The 20,401-nt window shown below is 48.2% G+C and overlaps 1 protein-coding gene across 1 annotated transcript; it reads right to left on the bottom strand.

Annotated features, from left to right (window-relative positions):
* Positions 1–270: 270 nt before the first annotated feature.
* On the bottom strand, positions 271–6,261 carry Thy1 (Thy-1 cell surface antigen). Its single transcript, XM_015489733.2, has 4 exons — positions 6,153–6,261; positions 2,876–2,930; positions 2,051–2,389; positions 271–1,562 (listed from the first exon to the last, which is right to left on the bottom strand). Exons 2-4 carry the CDS (start codon positions 2,910–2,912, stop codon positions 1,450–1,452), a joined length of 489 nt encoding a protein of 162 aa, XP_015345219.1. The 5' UTR covers positions 2,913–2,930; positions 6,153–6,261; the 3' UTR covers positions 271–1,449.
* Between the last annotated feature and the right edge of the window lie 14,140 nt (positions 6,262–20,401).

Here is a 20,401-nt window from a genome sequence, read left to right as displayed (position 1 = left end):
GTCCCTTGTTGCAGCCAGGTGAGTCAGCAAAGAGGGAACTTCCATTTATCTGGGCAAATATGTCTTATTAGAGTTATTCTGAAAAGAAGCCCAGCCTGCAGAGGCATGTCCCTGAGGATGGGGTTTGCAGAGAGTGGTGGGAGGGGAGAAGACAAGGAAAGAGGAAGGGCTTGTGTCCCCCAGGGTCTCCTCAGATCTCTAGCCCACGGAGATCCCCAGCCAAGGGAAGAAGCAGCCCGGGGACTGCAAAAGCAGAGATGGACACAAGGACAGACTCCAGAGGCTTGGTTTTATTGTGCAGTTTGCTTTTTCCTCAATGAGATGCCATTAAGCTGTGGTGGCACTATACACAGTCACGGGACAGGCAGAGCTGCCGGGTGGGGAGCTGGGTGTTGGGAAAAGCCGTCTCCCAAGAAGTGTGCTACTTTAGGGTCTCACTCCATGGCCTGCCTTGGGCCCCCCTCGGTTCCCGAGGAGGCAAGTCTGCGGGGCAGGGGCTGTCTGGGGGCTCAGGGCCCAGCCAGCAGGGGCTGGCACTTACGGGCAAGGGAAAGAAGAGCCTCCCTTAGGAACTTGGGCCAAGCTCTGAGGCTCTGGGACTCTCTCCTTCCTCCCTGCAGAGCCTGCAGGTCAGTGATCTGGAAGCTCTTGGGAGCTTGGGACAATCCAGGAAGGGGTTTGTCCTCCTCTGCCACCCTCACAACTGTAGGCTGCAGCAGTGAGGGACAGCAGCCTCACATTTCAGCGTCTCTCACCTCCCACCTGCTTCTCCACCCCTCCATTTTGTGCTGCTGCTTCTGGCCGACTCTGCATCTCCACTGGATCAGGCCTCTGGCCCAACGTCCCTAGGAGACTTCTGCTGTGGCAAGAGGGTGGCTTTTTTGCCGTGGCTGAGAATGTTCCTGGAGACGCTCAGTTCTCACCCTCACGCCAGGGACTACACATGCTGGGCGGTGCCCTCACACCAGGGTCTTGAGGTGCTAGGTCTCAGAACAGAGCATATCTGCCAGACCCAGACACACCCCACCCACTCCCTGTCCAGGTCTGTCCCAGGCCTGTGGTTCTGGTAGGTGTGGATAGACTCACCCAGAGACTGGTACCCTCTACTGGTCACATGATCTCACTCTCCACCAGGTCTCCTACCCTGGCTTCCCTTGTCACAAACTCCCAAAGAAAAGGAAGGATAAACCCTAAATAAACCAGACAGAAGCAGCTCTGGAACAAAGAGTACAAAAAGACAGCCAGTGGCGTGCGGAGAGGGTGAAGTGGCAGTGGGTTAGGTGGGTGGATGATGGCATGCAGCACTGGGATTCCTTACAAGGGGTGGGGTCCCCATTTCTCCCCAAGGTATGAGAGGGACTGGGAGGAGAGGGTCAGCCAACTCAGAGAAGCAGGACCTTCTCTGCACTGGGCCCTGAGGCTTCCTGTGTCCTCCATGGGCCCAACCAGTCACAGGGAAATGAAATCCGTGGCCTGGAGGAGGGAGAGTGAGAGCAGGAGCAGCAGCAGCCATGAGGTATTCTGAGCCAGCAGGCTTATGCCCTCACACTTGACCAGCTTGTCTGTGAAGAGAGAATGGGGTGGGGGAGGGAACAGGCAGGGAAAGGCCCAAAGTAAGAGTGTGTTCCCTTCAGAGGAATTGGTGCCATGATTGTTAGCTAGACCAAGCTGGTCTAGAAGAATCAACTGTCTTTCCCATTTGCAGATTTCTGAGCCCCTTGAACACATATCTTATGAAAATCTTGGTAAACATCATCACAAGAAAACTAGGTGAGGGAGGTAAGGTCATTTCTGCTTTCCAGGTGGGGGAAAGGGTTGGGAGGCCAAATGTCTGTAGTTGCAGTACAAGTGGCTACTACACTGCTCTTGCTGTCTGACAGGCTGCTCTTCTCCCATCCACACTGAAGGCAATGGCACCCCAGGGGACCAGGCAGCAGTAGGGAGAGGGGAAGGGAGCTATGGGCTCCTTGCCTTTCCAGCTAGCTAAGGACACTAACTGCTGTCCTCACCAGCCTGGTTGTTCTCAGCCTTGTTTGGGGACTTGTCTCACCTCTGAGCACAGAGATGTTCTGTGACTGGGGCATGGTTTGAGGCTGACCGGAGAGGCGGAGTTCGCACGTGTAGATCCCCTCATCCTTGTTGGTGAAGTCAGCTAAGTAGAGGACCTTCATGTTGTACTTGCTGGTGAAGTTGGTCCGGGAGCGGTATGAGTGCTCGGGTACCCCCACGGTGCCAAAGAGCACGTGCTTCTTTTTCTCACGGGTCAGGCTGAATTCGTACTGGATGGGCGAGGTGGTGGTATTCTCATGGTGGCAGTCCAGACGGAGGCTCTGGTTCACCAGGCAGGCCGTTAGGCTGGTCACCTTCTGCCCTCGGGATACCTGCAAGACTGGCACCAGCAGTGCCCCCTTCGAATTGGGGGAGAGCTGACAGAGCAGGGGGCCTCCCACCCACATTAAGAGTAGACATGGGCCAGGCTCAGCAGAACATAGGGGTCACTCATTGAGTGCCTCCTCCCAAACCAGGAGTCCTAGAGGGACAGTCCACCCTGCCAGACTCCAGACTCCCTCCCTAGTCTGTGTGAGCCCTCGGTCTTGTGTGTGTGTGTGTTTCAAGGACAGGAGGTCTTGGGGGACCAGTGAGGGTCTTATTCCTCATCAGAGAGTCCAGTTCACTAGTATGGGGCAGGGCTCAATGGATGTTTCTGAAGACCACCTCTGGCAGTCCGCAGGTCACTGGGTCGAGTGACTTGGGATGAAAAAGAGCCCTCTGTCCTTCAGTCACCTGCACTTTCTGAGGTTGCAAGAAAGATATTAGCTTCTCTGAAGGATAAGCCAGTATGCCTAGAATGCTAGCCCTGTCCCTTGCCCAGTACCTGCCAGCAGGACAGCGATGCCGATGGCCGGGTTCATGGTGCCACGAGCTCAGTCCTGGATATGGGGTGGGACAAGATGGGAATCAGCCAAGAGATGGGGCAAGTGTGTCCATACTTACTGCTAGGACATGGGCTCCTGGGGAACATGGTGGACATCTAAGCCCCTCCCTCCATCCCTCTTCCTCTCCCCATTTTTCTCAGAAGGTGGAACTGCCCTTGCTCTTTCCCCCTCAAGCACAGCAAGGAGGCAGGAGAACGCACCCTGGAATGGTGTGTCTGTGCTTGACCGCCGAGCACTTCCTAGTAGAGCTTCCTCCTCTGACTTTATTATTTAAGTTTGTGGTGCTGGGGACTTAACCTGGGGTACTCTACCACTGAGTTACTCCCCTAGCCCCCCGCCCCCCACCAGGGACTGAACCAGGGGCACTCTACCACTGAGCCACATCCCCAACCCTTTTTATATTTTGAGACAGGGTCTCCCTAAATTGCTTAGAGCATGGATAAGTTGCTGAGGCTGGCTTTGAATTCACTATCCTCTTGCCTCCTCTTCCCCAATCTCTGGCATTCCTGGTATGTGCCACTTCGTTCAGCCCCAGCCCTTTTAAAATTTTTACTTTGAAACAGGATCCCACTAAATTGCCAAGGCAAGCCTCAAACTTGCAACCTTGAATTTGTGATCTTCCTGCCTCAGTCGAAAGTTGCTGGGATTACACTGTACCCAGCTAGATGAATTTATCTTTACCACTTTTTTTTTTTTCCAGGAATGTAAGACCTATGAGGGCAGGACTCACTAATTTTTTAAAAGTTTAATTTGATAAAAAATATATATAACATTTACTATCTTAACCATTTTTGGCAGTGGTGTACTAGGGATCGAACCCAGGAGTACTTACCATTGAGCTACACCTCCAGTCTTTTTTCCCCTTCTTTTTATTTTTAGAGACAGAGTCTCACTAAGTTGCCTACCTGGCCTACTTGTAATCTTCCTGCCTCAGCATCTGAGTTGCTGGGATTAAAGGTGTGCGCCATGGTGGTAGGCTCTTAGTCAATTTTTTATTTTTTTATGGTGTCTAAGATTGAACTCAGGCTCTCAATTATGCCAGGCAAGCATTCTACTACTGAGCTGCATCCTCAGTCCTCCTGACCTTTTTTTTTTGGACCAGGGATTGAGCTCAGGGGCACTCAACCACATCCCCAGCCCTATTATGTATTTTATTTAGAGACAGGAATTGCTTAGTGCCTCGTCATTGATGAGACTGGCTTTGAACCCGCCATCCTCCTGTTTCAGCCTCCTGAGCCGCTGGGATTATAGGCCTATGCCACTATGCCCTGCTTGACCATTTTTTGAAGGGTTCAATTCATTAAGGTTTAGTACATTCACATTGCTGTGTAACCAAATCTCCAGGACTCTTTTTGTCTTTCAAAATGAAAACTCTAATGAGCAATTGAACAAAATTTCCTCATTCAGAGACTTATTTCCATTTGTTCGAAAAAATTTTTACCAATATCTAGAATATTTCCTGGTATATTAACAGATATTCAAAAGATATTTATTTATTTATTGGTACCAGGGATTGAACCCAGGGGCGCTTAACCACTAACTCACATCCCCAGCACTTTTAAAAAAAATCATTTTATTTAGAGACAGGGTCTTGAGTTGCTCAGGGCCTTGATAAATTGCTGAGGCTGGCTTTGAACTTGCGATCCTCCTGCCTCAGCCTCCCGCTGGAATTACCAGCCACGTGCTTGGCAAAAGATACTTATTGAATGAATGAAGAAATGAGGTTCTTTTTGAGCCTTAGATACCCATGGGGTTTGGGGAGGATTAGAAAAATGACAAACATTTGGCAGCACATTGCTGCATAAATGATCCTGAAAGGCTAATTGCTAGGGATGATGTCAGGTGTGTCTGGTCAATGAGCTCTGAGATAGGCTTCCACTGGGTGCTCAGTTAAGGTGTTGCCTGATGTGTTTAAGGGAAAGAAACAGTGTTCTCTGTAAACGAGCCAAAAATGCTTCCAAACGTCAAGCGCTCTGGGATTTCAGGGGTTGCAGTTTTCTAGCCTGGCTTCAACTGGCTCCTTGCCTTATCTTTTAAAGCTTAAGGAAAAAAAAAAAATAAATATATATATATTTTCAGCCTAGGCTGGACCAGCATCTTCGCGAGGTGACAAGGAATGGTAGTCTAGACTGTCCGCAGCAGGGCTAGCCTGAGAGCGGTCTCTGGAGGGGCGCGAGGTCACTGGAGGGGCCCGCGCCTGAGAAAGCGCTCAGGCCCTGCGTTGGTTCCCTGCGCCCGGGGGCTCCGGGAGCGCCTTTCACAGCCCAGGATACTTGGCGCTCAGCGCCTGGGCGGGCGAGGCTAGGGTGCCCTCTCCTTCCTGGGTACGGCTGCCGCCCCGTGCCGAATCCTGGGGCTCTGCAGCTGAGGAGCCTGGGCTGGCGCAGGTCTTTGATTTGAGGGCACTAGGTTACGGAGGAGGAGTACGGGCTTGGGAACTAGAAGAGGAAGGGGGAGCGTGGCCAGAGAAAGAAAGGGAATAAATTCATTGAGGCTGGGGCTGGGGGATGTAAAGCCAAAGGGAGGGTAGAGAGTGGTTAAGGAGGGGCAGTCTATTTTTTTCCTCTGCCGGGTGTCCCTGCAGCCCAAACCCAGAGAAGCCCTGCGCTGCCTCCCTCTCCAGCCCCCGCTCGGCTGGCCCCACCCTTCTTTGGTTTCTGTATTCTAATCTTCTCCTTTTTCAATTGAGGTTCCCCTTCCCCCTCTCTCATCCTTTTCAGATCTCCCCTCCCCCGTCTGCCTGCCTTCCACCCAGTCCCCGCCCGCGGCACTGCGGTTTCCCTACCTCTGGTGCCCCACACCCAGCCCGCGGCGAGGTCACCCTGCAGAGATTCCCTGTAGCTTGCCACCCTCTGTCTTCTCCCCCCATTTCTGCCCGGCTCCCACCTTTGCGAACTGGGCTCGGTGGAGAGCCAGTGGAGAGTCTGGGTGGAGAGCAGAACCAAAGGCTGTCTTTAGTGTCCTTCCTCTCGGTTCTTCTCCAGCGCCCCAGCCCCAGATGACCGTCCTCCAGCAGTAAAAACTACCGAGCGCCTTCCGTAAAAGGCGGGCTGCGGCGTGGCTGCTACCCTGCAGCGCGTCCCACTCCCGCCTGGGCCTGGGAAGCAGATCCTTCCCCGGCGCCCTCAGTTTCCCGAAGCCTTGGGCTGAGAAGGCTTGTAAGGGCACCTGGTGGCTCTCCCTGCGACCCAGGTCCGGCCTGGCTCTAGCTCTCACCTGCGCTCTGTTGCTCTGCTGCAGCAGCCTCCTCTGGATGCACCGCCGCCTCCAGTTGCTGCACCCTGCAAAGAGCCCGCAGTTTTCACCAGGGGTGGGAGAAGGGAGAGCAGGGAGGGCCTCAGGGCTCAGCCAATCAGAGGCTGTGGGGAAAGGATGGAGGGGGCGGGCAGAGAAGGGGGGAGGAGGTGGTTGGATCTTGGTGTGGGAAGGTGGCTGACTGCTGCAGAAGCGGGGTCCTCAGCCTGTGACTGGATGGCTTGGCCAGGGACACAAGAGTGTTGGACCCTGAGATCAGGGTGGGGCAGCCTAAAAAACGTTAGCCGCTTCCCCGAGCCCCCGCAATGATTCTCTCCTTTTAAGGCTCTAACCCTTTCTTCTGACACGGTCTTCAGAAATCAGTGGGAAAACCAAAAGGTAAGGAATGCAGGAGGGAGGTCGGCTACACTTCCTTCTTGACTTCTCGGCTGGGGCCATCTTCCTCCCGAGCCACCCGTGAGAGGTTTCTATGTGGGAAAGCCCCGGTCTCTCTAAAGGAAGCGGGTTAGAGCAGCCCGTTGGAAGAAGGTAGGGGTTGCACCCTTTCTTGGTTCCCAGCCAAGCCCAGCCCAGCCCGCTTCCGGTACTCCAGCGGAGGCTGCGGGTTATTTCTGCTGTCTGGTACTCCTGTCTCCCTCCTGTGCTGGCACCTCCCCAACCAAAGGTCTGGTAGGTTCGTCTCACTTTTGTGAAAACTGTCTGGTCTTCAGACAAACTCGTGTTGTTTTTTACCAAGCACTGTGCTGGGCACTTTACATCAATGGTCACATTTCACCCCTGCAATCCCACTTCTGGGTTGGCCAGTTGCTGGCCTTGGAACCCAAGCCCTCAGTGCTGAGCCATTCCACTCTGCTGCGGGCAGCCTAGTGGGAGAGGAAATAGGGAGAACTCTGGGAAAGGGGTGGAGACTATGAAAAATCTGGAAAAAGAATAGGCGGAGACCTAGCTTTTGATTTCCTGGAGTACCTCTTCTACTTCATCAGTTTTTTCCCCAGTACTGGGGATTGAATCCAGAGGTATTTTACCACTGAGGTGCTTCCACAGCACTTTTTATTTTGAGACTGGGTCTCACTAATTTGCCCAGAATGTCCTTGAACTCGAAATCCTCCTGCCTCCCCCTACTCCTCCTGCCTCCCCCTACAGAGTAGCTGGGATTACAGGTGTGCACCACCAGGCCTGGCTACCCCATCAATGTGGTGTCACCAGAAGGAGTCCTTTTTTCACATCTGGTGCTGATGACTTGCCCACCCACCCACAAGTATGCCAATACATTTTTTAAAAAATAAAGGTTTATTTGATTGATTTGATCCTTCTGTCCTGTGTGAATTCTGGGCATGGTTTACTGTGAGCTGACCCTGCACTCCAGCTCTCTGCCTGCCCATTCTCCTGTTTCTTCATAGAAGTCAGCCCTGGCATCTTCACTGTAGTTCCAATACTGTAAAGGCACTGTTGGACTCTCTCCCTTGTCACACAAGTGGGAGTTTCATTTTCTTCTTTATCCCTTGGAGAGCAGCTAGGTGGTCTTCCAGAGCTTAGAGTGATGAACTACTCCAACTAGAATGAGCCTTGCAGATAGCCCAGTCCAAAGGGGGTGGTGTCACTTTGGTAAACTACAGAAACTTTATGAAAATTGCAGTTCCCCACCCCCCACCTAGGCCCCTCTCACTGTAGTTCTCAGTCTGCACTTTCCCCAAGCTCTGCAGGGTCTCAGACTATGAAACGCTTGTCTGCTAAGGCAACCCCTTTGCAAGGATGAGTCTACCTGGTTTTTCATTGTCCATAGGGAAAATTTTTAGGCCCTGGAATGGCCTGGCCTCTGGCTGCTGACCCCTACCACCCCATCTTTCCTGTTCATCTTCCTGCTGCATTCCTGACATGCTGGCCTCCTCTCTGACTCTCCATGGTGGGGTGTTTCCTTCTACTTGGCAGTTTTCTGATTCTTAAATCAGGGATTTTTCCTATTAGAACACAATTTGGCATCTAACTCTTTTTTTGCTTGCTTTCTCTTGTTCACGTGCACGCGCACGCGCGCACACACACACACACACACACACACACACCCACAGCTGGAGATGGGAATACCCAGAGGTCTCTTAACCATACCCAGTGGTCCAGCCAATCAGGTCTCTGGCTGGCCAAAGCCCTTGGTGCTTCATCTCCCACCCTGCTGCCTCGTCTCTGAGTGTTGCTGGGCACAAGGCCTTGCTGTGATACTTTGATAAAGTTAAGAGAACCTGGCCTACTTTCTGAGTCCCTAGGCATTTTGCCTTCAGGAAGGGGAGGGGGAGTGGCCTGTTAGGGCATGTAACTGTGCTTCTGCCTGAACAAGGTCTCCAGTGGGATGGAGTGAAAGACTCAAGTGGGATGAGATGAGGTTTGGGGACAGACCCAGGGTGATAAAGGGGAGGAGATTTTAAAACTCCCACTTCCTAATGGATAGTCAGAGTGCTAAAAGCAAGAGGGAATCCAGCCAAAGCAACAGTTCCTGCTACACTGGGGCTGCCCAGCTGCTTCCTTAGCCTTTCCTTCTCCCACTATCTCCTGCTGCCCCAGCTAGATTTCTTTAGGGCAACAAAGTATGGCCAGCCATTCCCTCTTCATATTCACAGGTTTCACAGAATGTCCTTGTAAACCCATGGAGGTGGTAGAGTCACCCCATTGTTTTTTAAAGGGGATCTGAAGTCCAAGAAGGGAAATAGTCTGTCAGAAGTCAAACACATACTTTGGGAAAGAGCCAGGCCTATGGATCTCATCTCCTGGCTTCATGCATAGTGCTCCCCAGTGTTCCCAGGGTGGTCGTCAGACCTTACTAGACTTATTTCACTGGTCCAGTATGTGAGGCACCCTGGGCATGTCTGTTAGATGGTTACCCTTGTTTGGATCCCCTCCTCTTTAGCCTATTGATGGGGGAAAGGTCCCTACCCTAGGGTTATGGGGATGCCTGAATGCATGACACCACCCTAGACAGGTAAGATCAATAGCAGGTTGTAGGTCACATATACTCACAGTCCAGAGGAGGACATCAGACACCATGAATTATCACACAGGACTTGCACTCAGAAATAGCATGTGCAGGAGGCAGGCTTTGAAGTATCAAAAAGGTTAGGATGTCCCCCATTTCCTCCTGGAGGATGTGATTGGCAGTTTGAATAATTCCAAAGGCAGGTAGAAAAATGAAGCCCACTATTCAAGGATAAGCAGGAACTGTGCCTGGTCCTCTTAATAAAGAGGATTGTTTGAGCAGGGGTCTTATCAGCAGACAGGGAGGAGTACTTGTGTTTCCCTTCTGATTTTTAAAAATATTTATTCTTAAGTTTTAGGTGGACACAATATTTTATATTTATGTGGTGCTGGGGATCGTACCCAGTGCCTCGTGCATGCTAGCTGAGCACTCTTTCACTGCGCCACAAACCTAGCCCTCCCTTCTGATTTTATCAGATGTCAAAACATTTAAGGCCCTCCTGATTTTTTTAGCTGTCAAGTCTACACCCAGTTTTGGGTTAATTGATACCACATACCTGCTCTTTCTTTCTTTACCAGGGATGATCAAATCTAGGGGCACTTAACCACTGAGACACATTCCCAGCCCTTTTAATTTTTTGTTTTTTTAAAATTTTGAGTCAAGGTCTCACTAAGTTGCTTAGGACCTTGCTAAGTTGCTGAAGCTGGGATCCTCTTGCTTCAGCCTCCCCAGTTGCTGGGATTACAGGTGTGAACCACTGCACCTGGCCATACCTGTCCTTTCTGTAATTCATTTCTAAGGTTGTATCTTCCACTTTTCTGAAGTGGCTGTGGTAGATGGTATGTGCATTTAAAAAATTATAATTGTAGGTGGACAACATGCCTTTATTTGTTTAGTTTTTTTTTTTTTTTTTTTAATGCGGTGCTCAGGATCAAACTCAGTGCCACACACATACTAGGTAAGTGTTCTGCCACTGAGCTATAGCCCCAGCCCGGTATATAAATTTTTAATGTCCTTACTTGGGGGAGGGGAGAAAGAAAATTATCTACTTTTGCTTGATACTCAATCTCCTCTAGAAATATAGTCTGTGGAATTAAAAACTCTTGGAACTGTTGCTCGTCACCCTGCCACCTCCTAATTCTAGGTGAGGTCAGCTCCCCAAAGACTGGTTGTATGGTTTGAGAATAGAACATAAAAAATAAAGATTATTTCTTAGGATTCAGAGCATACATAAGTTGAGAGGAGGAAGCACCAATGGAGATAGAACTTAATTTTCAACAGGTATTATTTAAAAATTTTACTCATGGATGTTTACTTCATCAAATAATTAAAAGACATATTGGCATCAACAATGTTTCAGGACAGGACTCAACCCTACAAATATGAAGATTAAAAGAACAATCTGCCCTCAAAGGCTTGTTCCTTTTTATTTTGTTTTATTTTTTATTTTTAATTGCTTTTAATTTTTAAATATATGATATCAGAATGCATCACAATTCTTATTACACATATAGAATACAATTTTTCATATCTCTGTATATAAAGTATGTTCACACCAATTCATGTCTTCATACATGTACTTCGGATAATGATGTCCATCACATTCCACCATCATTGCTAATCCCCTGCCCCCTCCCTTCCCCTCCCACCCCTCTGCCCTATCTAGAGTTCGTTTATTCCTCCCATGCTCCCTCTCCCTACTCCACTATGAGTCAGTCACCTTATATCAGAGAAAACATTTGGCATTTGTTTTTTTGGGATTTGTTTTTGGCATTTGTTTTTTTTTTGGCTAACTTCACTTAGCATTATCTTCTCCAACTGCATCCATTTACCTGCAAATGCCATGATTTTATTCTCTCTTATTGCTGAGTAATATTCCATTGTGTATATATGCCACATTTTTTAATCCATTCATCTACTGAAGGGCATCTAGGTTGGTTCCACAGTTTAGCTATTGTGAATTGTGCTGCTATAAACATTGATGTGGCTGTGTCCCTGTAGTATGCTGTTTTTAAGTCCTTTGGGTATAGATTGTGGAGAAGGATAGCTGGGTCAAAGGGGGTTCCATTCCAAGTTTTCCAAGGAATCTCTATACTGCTTTCCAGATTGGCTGCACCAATTTGTAGTCCCACCAGCAATGTATGAGTGTGCCTTTTTCCCTACATCCTCACCAACACTTATTATTGTTTGTCTTCGTAATAGCTGCCATTCTGACTGGAGTGAGATGGTATCTTAGAGTAGTTTTGATTTGCATTTCTCTAATTGCTAGAGATGTGAACATTTTTTTCATATATTTGTTGATTGACAAAGGCTTGTTCCAAAATGAGAAAGGACATGTATAGATAGGTTATGTAGATAATTAGAAAACAGGAGGTGTGGATATGGTACTGTGGGAGTCTAAAAAAGGGCCAGCTGGTGGTCTAGTCTGTCAAGAGGGCTTCCTGGAGGAGATGAGGCGTGAACTGAGTCTTCAACTATGAATGGAGTGGCCCAGGAATGGCAGATTGCTACATCATGCCTCCTGGTATCCACCCCTTCATGTGATCCCCTTCCTTGTGGATTCTGGGTGTGGCCTTGGGCCTTGCTTTGACCCACAGGCCGTCACCAAATATGATGCAAACAGAAGCCTAAGAAGTGTTTGTACATAGGGACTACTTGTCTTCTTGGAATTTGGTTGCTGTGTGAGGAAGTCTGAGCTAGCCACATGGACAACTGAGGTGTCCCAGTTCACATCAGTCACCATTTGGGATCAGCCACCTCCCAGTTGACTTGCCATACGATCACAGAAGCACGTGTGATTCCAACTGATGCCACATAGAACACAATGAATCATGCCAGATCAACCTGTCAGAAAGTGAAGTCTATGTCCCCTCTTCCTGAATCTCCAGGGCTGGGACTGCTTCAGCTACTAGAGTATGGCAGAGTGATGCTGAGAGTCTTCTACATGTAGGTCTCAGAAGGTCATATAGCTTTGACCTTGTTTGCAGGAGTACTTTCTCCTGGAGCCAGCATGTAAAACATCTGCCTACCCTGTAGCTACCATGCATGGCTCCCAGCTGTTCCTGAGTAAGAAAACTGCTTAGCAGCTGGGACAAGGGCAACTTGTGTTATGTGGTGGTGGAACAATTGGCAAAAATATGATAGAAAATATGCCTGTTATGGTTTGGGTATGTTTGAGTGAGTCTCTTGAAAGTTTGTGTGCTAGATGCTTGGTACCCAGCATATCAAGATTTCGAGGTGGCAGGACTTTTAAGAGGTGAGGACTAGTGGAGCATAATTAGTCAAAGGGGTTCCACCCTCATGAATGGTTAGTGGGTCAGGTTTCCTGGGACTGGGTTAGTCGTAAGTCACCATTGCTTCCTCTCTCACCACATGATCTCTCTCCTCTGCACTTCTGTCATGTGATGCCATCTACCACATTGTGACACAGCCACAAGACCCTCACCAGATATACTGGTGATATACTGGTATACTGACCAGATACCGTCACTAATCTTGGATCTGCAGCCTCCAAAAACTGTAAGCTAAATAAACCTGTTTTCTTTCTGAATTGCCCAGCCTCACGTATTTTCTATAGCAACACAAAATGGATTGAGATAGCACCTGAAAAATCTATGGACTTGGTTAAAGGAATCTAGAGATGAAATACTATTTGGGTGCTCATACCTGGCATGATAAAGTATAATAAAAGAGAGATGAGCTAAATGGGAAAAGAAAACCAGTTTGGAAAAGAAAACCAGTTCTCATTTCCAGTCTCTTCAGCAGGCAGTGAGGCAGTGGATTCTCAATGTAAGAACTGGCCTAAGCCAGGCTCAGTGACGCCTGCCTGAATCCCAGCAACTCAGGAGGCTGAGATAGGAGGATAGTGAGTTCAAAGCCAGCCTCAGCAAAAGCGAGGTGCTAAGCAACTCAGTGAGATCAAACTGTTCTCACTGCTGTGTACAAAATAGGACTGGGGATGTGACTAAGTGGTTGAGTGCTCCTGAGTCTAATCCCCAGTACTAAAGGGAGAGAGAGAGAGAGAGAAAGAACTGGTCTAAAGAGAAAGGGTAAATCAAGGGTATGTCTGTAGAACCTTTGTTGAGATGCCAGGAAGATTTAAGTGATAATTAGTAGACCTTCTCAACTAAACAAAAGTGTTTCAAAGAATATTAAGGATATTGTTCCACAGCTGAAGTACTGTCTTCTTGAAATTAACCATGTATGTGGCATCTTGCCCACAAAGTGGACCCATAATATTCACAGAAAACCCATAAAATTTTAAAGAGTATTGTATTGGCAATAGCTCCAGCAGTTTGGACTGAAAGGTGCTGAGACAGTTCGAAATGAAAAAGAAGCCTCTGGGTCCCCAGCTTCCTCTGGGCAGGAAGCTGATCCATATACATATGGTTTTTTGCTTAGGGAAAAGACAGGCCTCTCAGAGGACAGGAGTGAGACTCTAAAGGGTGTAACTAAAAGCCTGTCAGAACCACACCCTCTTTAAGTAACACTCCCTGCCACTAGAGTAGTGGTGCTGATTACTTGGGCCTGACTGTGGTTCAGAATGCTTTGGCCCAGGTTTGCTAACGCCTCCCGTTTCTTCCCTTTTTACTGGAGTTCCTATTGGATGCAGCCTACTCTTGCTTCATCGTTGAACACCAGTCACATGGGGCAGATAACTTGTCTTAGTTCAGGGGTTTTTGAGTCAAGAGGAGGCACATCTGAGGAGTGTTCCCAAGAGGACTCAGCCACGTCCAGACCAGCTTCACATTATGAACTCCTGGACTTGGAGCCCGATGGCATAATGGGTAATATTACGGGTATTTTGGGAAGGGTGGGACATTTCACACGTAGGAGGGCTGCACCTCTTTAGGAGGAGAGGGTGGATGGTGTAGACTGCTACACTAAAGGCTCCACATCAACTCCACATCCACTGTGGGCTTGGCCATGGTGGGACTCCAGATAACATGATGGAAGTAGAGATCTCCCGAGTGCCAGCCCATTAGGACTTGCTTCCTGGAAACTGGCTGCCACGTGAGCCCCAGCTAGCCACATGGGCAGACATGAACTAGTGCACTAGCCCACAGCCCTGCCAATTGCCAGATAGATTGCCAGGGAGACCTTCCAGGAAGCAGAGATGAGCTGTCCCAGCTGAGCTCTGAGCAAACTGCTGACCCCAGAATTGTGCCTTTGGTTCTTGGTTGGGGAAGTTTGTTAAACAGCAACAGATATCCAGGTAGGAGAGGAAAGGGAATTTAAGACAGAGGCGGCAAAAGGAGCAAAGTCGTGGAGAAAAAGTAAAGCCAAGTGGAAATAGGAAATGCAGTTCATTTGGGTTGAGAGGAGACCCCGGAAAAATGGGGAAGAGCCTGCGAGGAAGCCCTGTCTGTTTGGACGTGGTAATGGGGAGGCATGGAAGGTTTATGGGGAGGGTGTGAAATGACCAGATAGACAGACCCTTCAGAACGGTGGCTCTGGGAGGAGGGGGCGGGCAACTGCAGGGCCAGTTGTACCTTCTGCCCGGGGGTAGGGGGGTTCTTTGGTCTTGCAGTCCGTTCAGATCAGAGGAGGGGAGGCAGGCAAGGTGGTTTCTGGGGAGGAAGATGGCACGATAGGCATGAAAAACTATTCCTTGAGGTCATGTCTGTCTTGGTTATTGTTGTCTCTGGGGTTGCCAGGTCCTGGCACAAAGTAGATTCTCAAGAAATATTTTTGAATGACTATAATAAGAAATGAGAGCAAACCAGTGTTGTAGGTGCTGCATATGAGGCAAAAAGCAGGGACTTTGAAGGAGAGTTTGGGGGAAAAAATGGGTGATTTCTGGACAGGGGAAGAAAGGTGTTCCCAGTTGAGGGATGCTCAGAAGCAAAGGGGTGGAGGTGTGCAGGGTGCCCGGGCTGTCGGGCTGTCGGGCTGTCGCAGTGCGCACACTGATCATGTGGCTGGAGTATGGGGTGGGGGAAGGAGAGGGCCTGAGATGCAAGTGGGGAGGGAGAAGAACCAGTCACAAAAAACTGGATTTGCTGGGCGCTGTGGCACATGCCTGTAATCCCAGCAGCTCTGGAGGCTAAAGCAGGAGGATTGCACGTTCACAGCCAGCCTCAGCAACTTAGCAAGGCCCTAAGCAACTCAGCAAGACCCTGTCTCTAAATAAAAAATAATAAGGGCTGAGGATGTAGCTCAGTGATTAAGTGCCCCTGGGTTCAATCCCTGATACTAAAAAGAAAAAAAAAAAAAAGACTAGATTTATCAGGCTGAAGAGCTTAGATTATCCAGGTAGCAGTGGGGAGCCACGCAGGGCCCCAAAGAAGTGGAGATGTATGAGGAAGTATTTGGGGGCAACAGGGTGCAGTTGGAGGGATTCATAGGAGTAGATGTAGAGAAATCAGAGCCCAGGGCTGGAGCCCCGATGAAAGGGTGAGGGTCTGATGTGGGGCAGCCGCAGTAGAAGTGGAGATGAGGGGCGGAGGATGCATATCACCTCGGCACTCCCTGGCGCTTGGACCGTCAGCCATGCAGGCTCCCAGGTCTCCGGTGAGGCTGCTCTGAAAAGTGAAAAGAAAGAAGGCAGCTTTGGGGCAAAAGATCATGAATTCAGTGTCGGCGGTGTCGAGCTTGAGGGGCGTGTGGAGCAGAGGAGCGAGGTGGGTGTCTAGTGGTGGTTGCACAGTTGGTAATGAGCACCTGGAGCGCCTGTGTGGACCAGAAGAAAACAGGATGCAGGGCAAGTCCCCATATTCAAGGGAGTTTCAGCCAGCAGAAGAGTCTTTGAAGGAGTGGCCATAGGGGTAGGACCCCAGAGAGGGACACCACATAAACAGGGGCACTTCAGTGAGGAAGTGGGGAGTGCTATGGTGTATTCAAGTGTACCCATCAGATTTGGCCATCAGGAGGTGTGGCAGTCTGGTGAGGATGGTTTCAGGAGAGGACGGGAGCTGAAGTCTGAGGTCATTGTTTCAAAATCATTTATTATAATTTCCTTATAATGTAGGTATCATTTATTATTCATCGTATATTATTATGAATAATATATCATAACATTACAATAAATAATAAATTATTATTCCTCTTATTATGAATTTATTATTATTTGGAAATGGCAAGGCCAACAGATGAGAGGTGGCCACCACTGAAAAATAATGTGTTATGCTCACAAATCTCCAGAGGAGGCGCATGCCTCCCCAGGGGGAAGCAACAGACACCAGAGGAGGAGACTGGGGGCCAGAGCCTTCTTATGGTCTCTGGGGAAGAAGTGAGCAAGGCATTGTGGACAAGTTTGGGGTCAGCTCGCGACTAAAACACTCAGGGTCACTCGAGGGGAACTGGGCTGCACGAAATAACCACACAAGAGACAGAAATACCTTTTTTTGGGGGGGTGCTGTGGCAGCTCCTCTGACCTTAAGGGTCCACAGAGAGAGGAGAGAGAGAGAGAGAGAGAGAGAGAGAGAGAGAGAGCGCGAGCTGACCCCTTTTATTGAGGAGAAGCCATTCAAATGAGGCAAGGGGTCAGGTTTCAGGGGTTCAGTCTAGCTTCCTGGTGTCTGCTGTCAGGTTGACTGATATCTAGGAAGGCCACACTCAAGGGCAGAGTAAGAGAAGGGGACACACAAAGGGCATTTCCATGGAACATTCTATCCCAAAGCAGGGCAAGGGGTAATATCACAAAGGAACAGGTGAGCACAGCTCAATCCCTGGGGCTGCAGGAAGGCACGCCTACGCACGAAGACACTTTTACTACTCTCAAGGTTGGAGCTACCATCTTTGGCTACTTAAAAGCAGTGACAGTGCCTCAACCGATCAGGAGAGGAAAACGCTGGTCACAGGATGGGATGGCCTCCCACAGTCGGCTGGTCTGAATCACTTCAGTGGGCTCCGAGGCATAGGCATGGTCCCTGGCTGTCTGGTTGCTGGCCCTGAGGCGAGTAGGGTTGGTGATAATGGCCCCGAGGATGGAACCCCAAGAAAGGATGTGATTGGGGTATGGGCCTTGGATTAGTTGGGGTGGGAGTCTCCTGTTTAGGAACTGGCTAGTCCTGAGAGAGGCAGTCACCCCAGGTGGCAGGGCATCAGAACACAGGGACATGGCCAATGTGGTGGAGGATGGAGGAGGGGCAGGGGGACAGGATGAAGGTGTAAAGCAAAGAGGAACCTTGTCCAGGAAGGGCTGCTGGTGGAGGCCCCTGGGCCCCTTCTCCTGTCAGGGTGCTTGGGCTGGGGAGGTGGGTTGCTGGCTACCACAGTGCAGGAACTGAGAGAGTCACATGGGAGGCCGAGACCTGCTTCTGGTGAGATCTTCTGTGGGCCCGTCTGCTGGGCTGCAGCTCCTGGCAAAGATCCTCGACAACATGCTCTGGGAGGCTGCCTGGACCATCAGCCTCAACCTCAGGGTTTTGATTTGGCTGAGCTCAGCTGTTCTCAGTCTGCATGAAGCTGGGGAGGGCCAGGAAGGGCTGCCCAGGGGTGAGAACAGCTGCCCAAGTCCTGACTCAGTCTCTCCAGTTAAAGGAAAATAAATTAGTAGGTTTTTTTTGGAAGGGATAACTATGCCCAGGAATGAATAAGACTCATCCTTGTGGAATGTGAGCAGAGTAACAAATTTTTTTTTTTTAAAAATTGCTTTTGGGGAAAAAATACAGGTCTGTCCGAAGCCATTTCCACCTCCACTTTCCACAGTCAGGGTCCATCTCTGCAAAACCTCTTTATAAGCAAGCCGCTCTCCTCCTGATCTACACGCTCACCAGATCGCTAACTTCTTGGGAAGAGGCGGAGCCTTTCCCAGCACCCCTTGCCAGCTGGCTTCAGCCCGTAGCAGCAGCAGGCAAATACAGCATTGGGCAGCTCCTCTGGCTGCTGTGCCAAAGTGAGGGCCAGGCAAATTTCAGACGGGAGGAGGAGAAAAACCCAAAGTATTTTCTTTATGTTGGAGGCATTTCTGCTGCTCATGGGAAGGAAGAATAATGCTAATGGGTCTTTTTCCCCCAAAGTGCACTGTGTAGGAGAGTATATAATTTTAATTTATCTGAGTGAGCGCATGAGGAATAGCCCATGAGTCCACATGATGGTGAGTGTGTGTGTGTGTGTGTGTGTGTGTGTGTAGGGGGGAAGGGGTGGGAGGAGATGACGTGTTTGGGATGGGGAGGGTCAGTGGTCAGACTCTTTGTTCACGCAGGTATACCCTCAGCCCTGGACACCTACCTCTCTCTTCAGTTCACCCAGGCAGATCTCTGTCCTGTACTGGAGGAAGGGACAGACCAGGAGTGAGTGACTCCAAGCATGAAATCTTCCTCAGCTAAAATCCTGGGAGCCATCCTTCCTCATCTTCACCTACTTATCCATTTACTCATCCTAGTTTGGGTTCTGTCTGGAAAATGAGCTTTGGAGTCTTTCCAACTTAACTGACACGGCTCTGGCTGTGTAGCCTTCCTTCCCTTCCTCCCTTTTNTATAGTTCCGTGTAGCTCCAGGTACTTGGGAGGCTGAGACAGGAGGATTGCCTGATCCTAGGTGTTCAAGACCAGACTGGGCAACATAGTAAGATCCTGCCAAAAAAAATTGTTCCAGGACCCCTATAAATACCAAAATCTGTGAATGCTAAAGTCTCTTACATAAAATGGTGTAGTATTTGTGTATAACCTATGTATATCTTCCTATATACTTTTAGGTCATCTCTAAATTACTTATACAACCTAATGCAATATAAATGCTTTGTAAATGATTGTTGGATTGTATTGTTTATAGAGTAATGACAAGAGAAAAGTCTGTATGTGTTTAGGACAGGCACAGTTTTTTCCCAAACATTTTCATTTGGAAGATAGTTGAATCCATGGACACAGAAGCTGTGGGTAAGGAGGGCTGACTTGACTTAAAAAGGAGGGGATGGGAACAGAAAAGACAGTGGAATGAATTGGACATCACTTTCCTATGTCCACATGTGAATTAGTGGAACTCCACGTCATGTTCAACCACAAGAATGGGACCCTAATTAGAATAAGTTATACTCCATGTATGTATAATATGCCGCTCTACTGTCATTTATACCTAAAAAGAACACATTTTTAAAAATTGTCATACATGCATGTGGTTCCAAATACAATGGTGTGAAAGAACATAGAGTAAAAAGTAAAAATTTCAGCTCCCATTCTTTAACCATTACTAAAGTTGTTAGAACTGTGTATCCTTCCAGAAATATTCCATGCATGTAACAGTGTTAGCAAATCCTGTTCTCTTCCTGGGGGCATGGGGAACACACTATTGTAGTCTGTTATACATTTTATTATATACCTTTACCTTTTTTTTTTTTTAAACCAATGTCTCTTGTGGGTAGTGCTATATTAGGGCATATTAAATTGCTTTATTCTTTTATCGGTTGTATAATATTCCATTTATGGACCTATTACAATGTATTTAATCAGTCCTCTAGGTGCTTGACAAACTGTGTTCTTACAAAGCAATACTTCAATGAATGATTGGCACAAATGTAATTTTACACATTTGTTCTATTTGCAGGACCAATTTCTTAGAATTTGAATGTCTTTAAATAGTATTATTATTTTTTTTAATATTTATTTTTTAGTTGTAGTTGAATACAATACTGTTATTTTATTTATTTATTTTATGTGGTGCTGAGGATCGAACCCAGCCCCCCACCCATGTGCTAGGGGAGCACTCTATTGCTGAGTCACAATAGTATTATTATTATAATGAGTTTTTTTGTTTTGTTTTGTTTTTAATGAAAATAGCAACAGTGGCTTGGGCCAGGAGTGTGGCTCAGTGAGAAAGTGCTTACTTAGCATGCACAAGGGCCTGGATCCAATCCCCGGCACCAAAAATATCCAAACAAACCCAAAAACCTCAGTGAGTTTATTTGGGTCATTTATTGTCTTTAAAAACTTATCCAAATGACATATTTTTGATTCTCCTTTGATTGTGATCTAGTTATACTTTCTAACCTATCAGCATGATCAGTGAAGCAGGTGTGAGTATTTGAGAAGTACGCCTATCGAACTGGAAAGACTTTGACAGTTAATGTTGAATGAATAAAGTGTTTGCATAATGCTATCTAGATAAGTATTTTTTTTATTGGATGTTCAAAACATTACAAAGCTCTTGACATATCATCTTTCTTACATTTGATTCAAGTGGGTTATGAACTCCCATTTTTACCCCAAATACAGATTGCAGAATCACATCGGTTACACATCCACGTTTTTACATAATGCCATATTAGTGACTGTTGTATTCTGCTACCTTTCCTATCCTCTACTATCCCC

This window comes from Marmota marmota, unplaced genomic scaffold, assembly GCF_001458135.2.
Source record: "Marmota marmota marmota unplaced genomic scaffold, marMar, whole genome shotgun sequence".
NCBI lineage: Eukaryota > Metazoa > Chordata > Mammalia > Rodentia > Sciuridae > Marmota > Marmota marmota.
The sequence above is the reverse complement of the archived record's forward strand: the minus strand, read 5'-3'. Positions and strand labels throughout refer to the sequence as shown.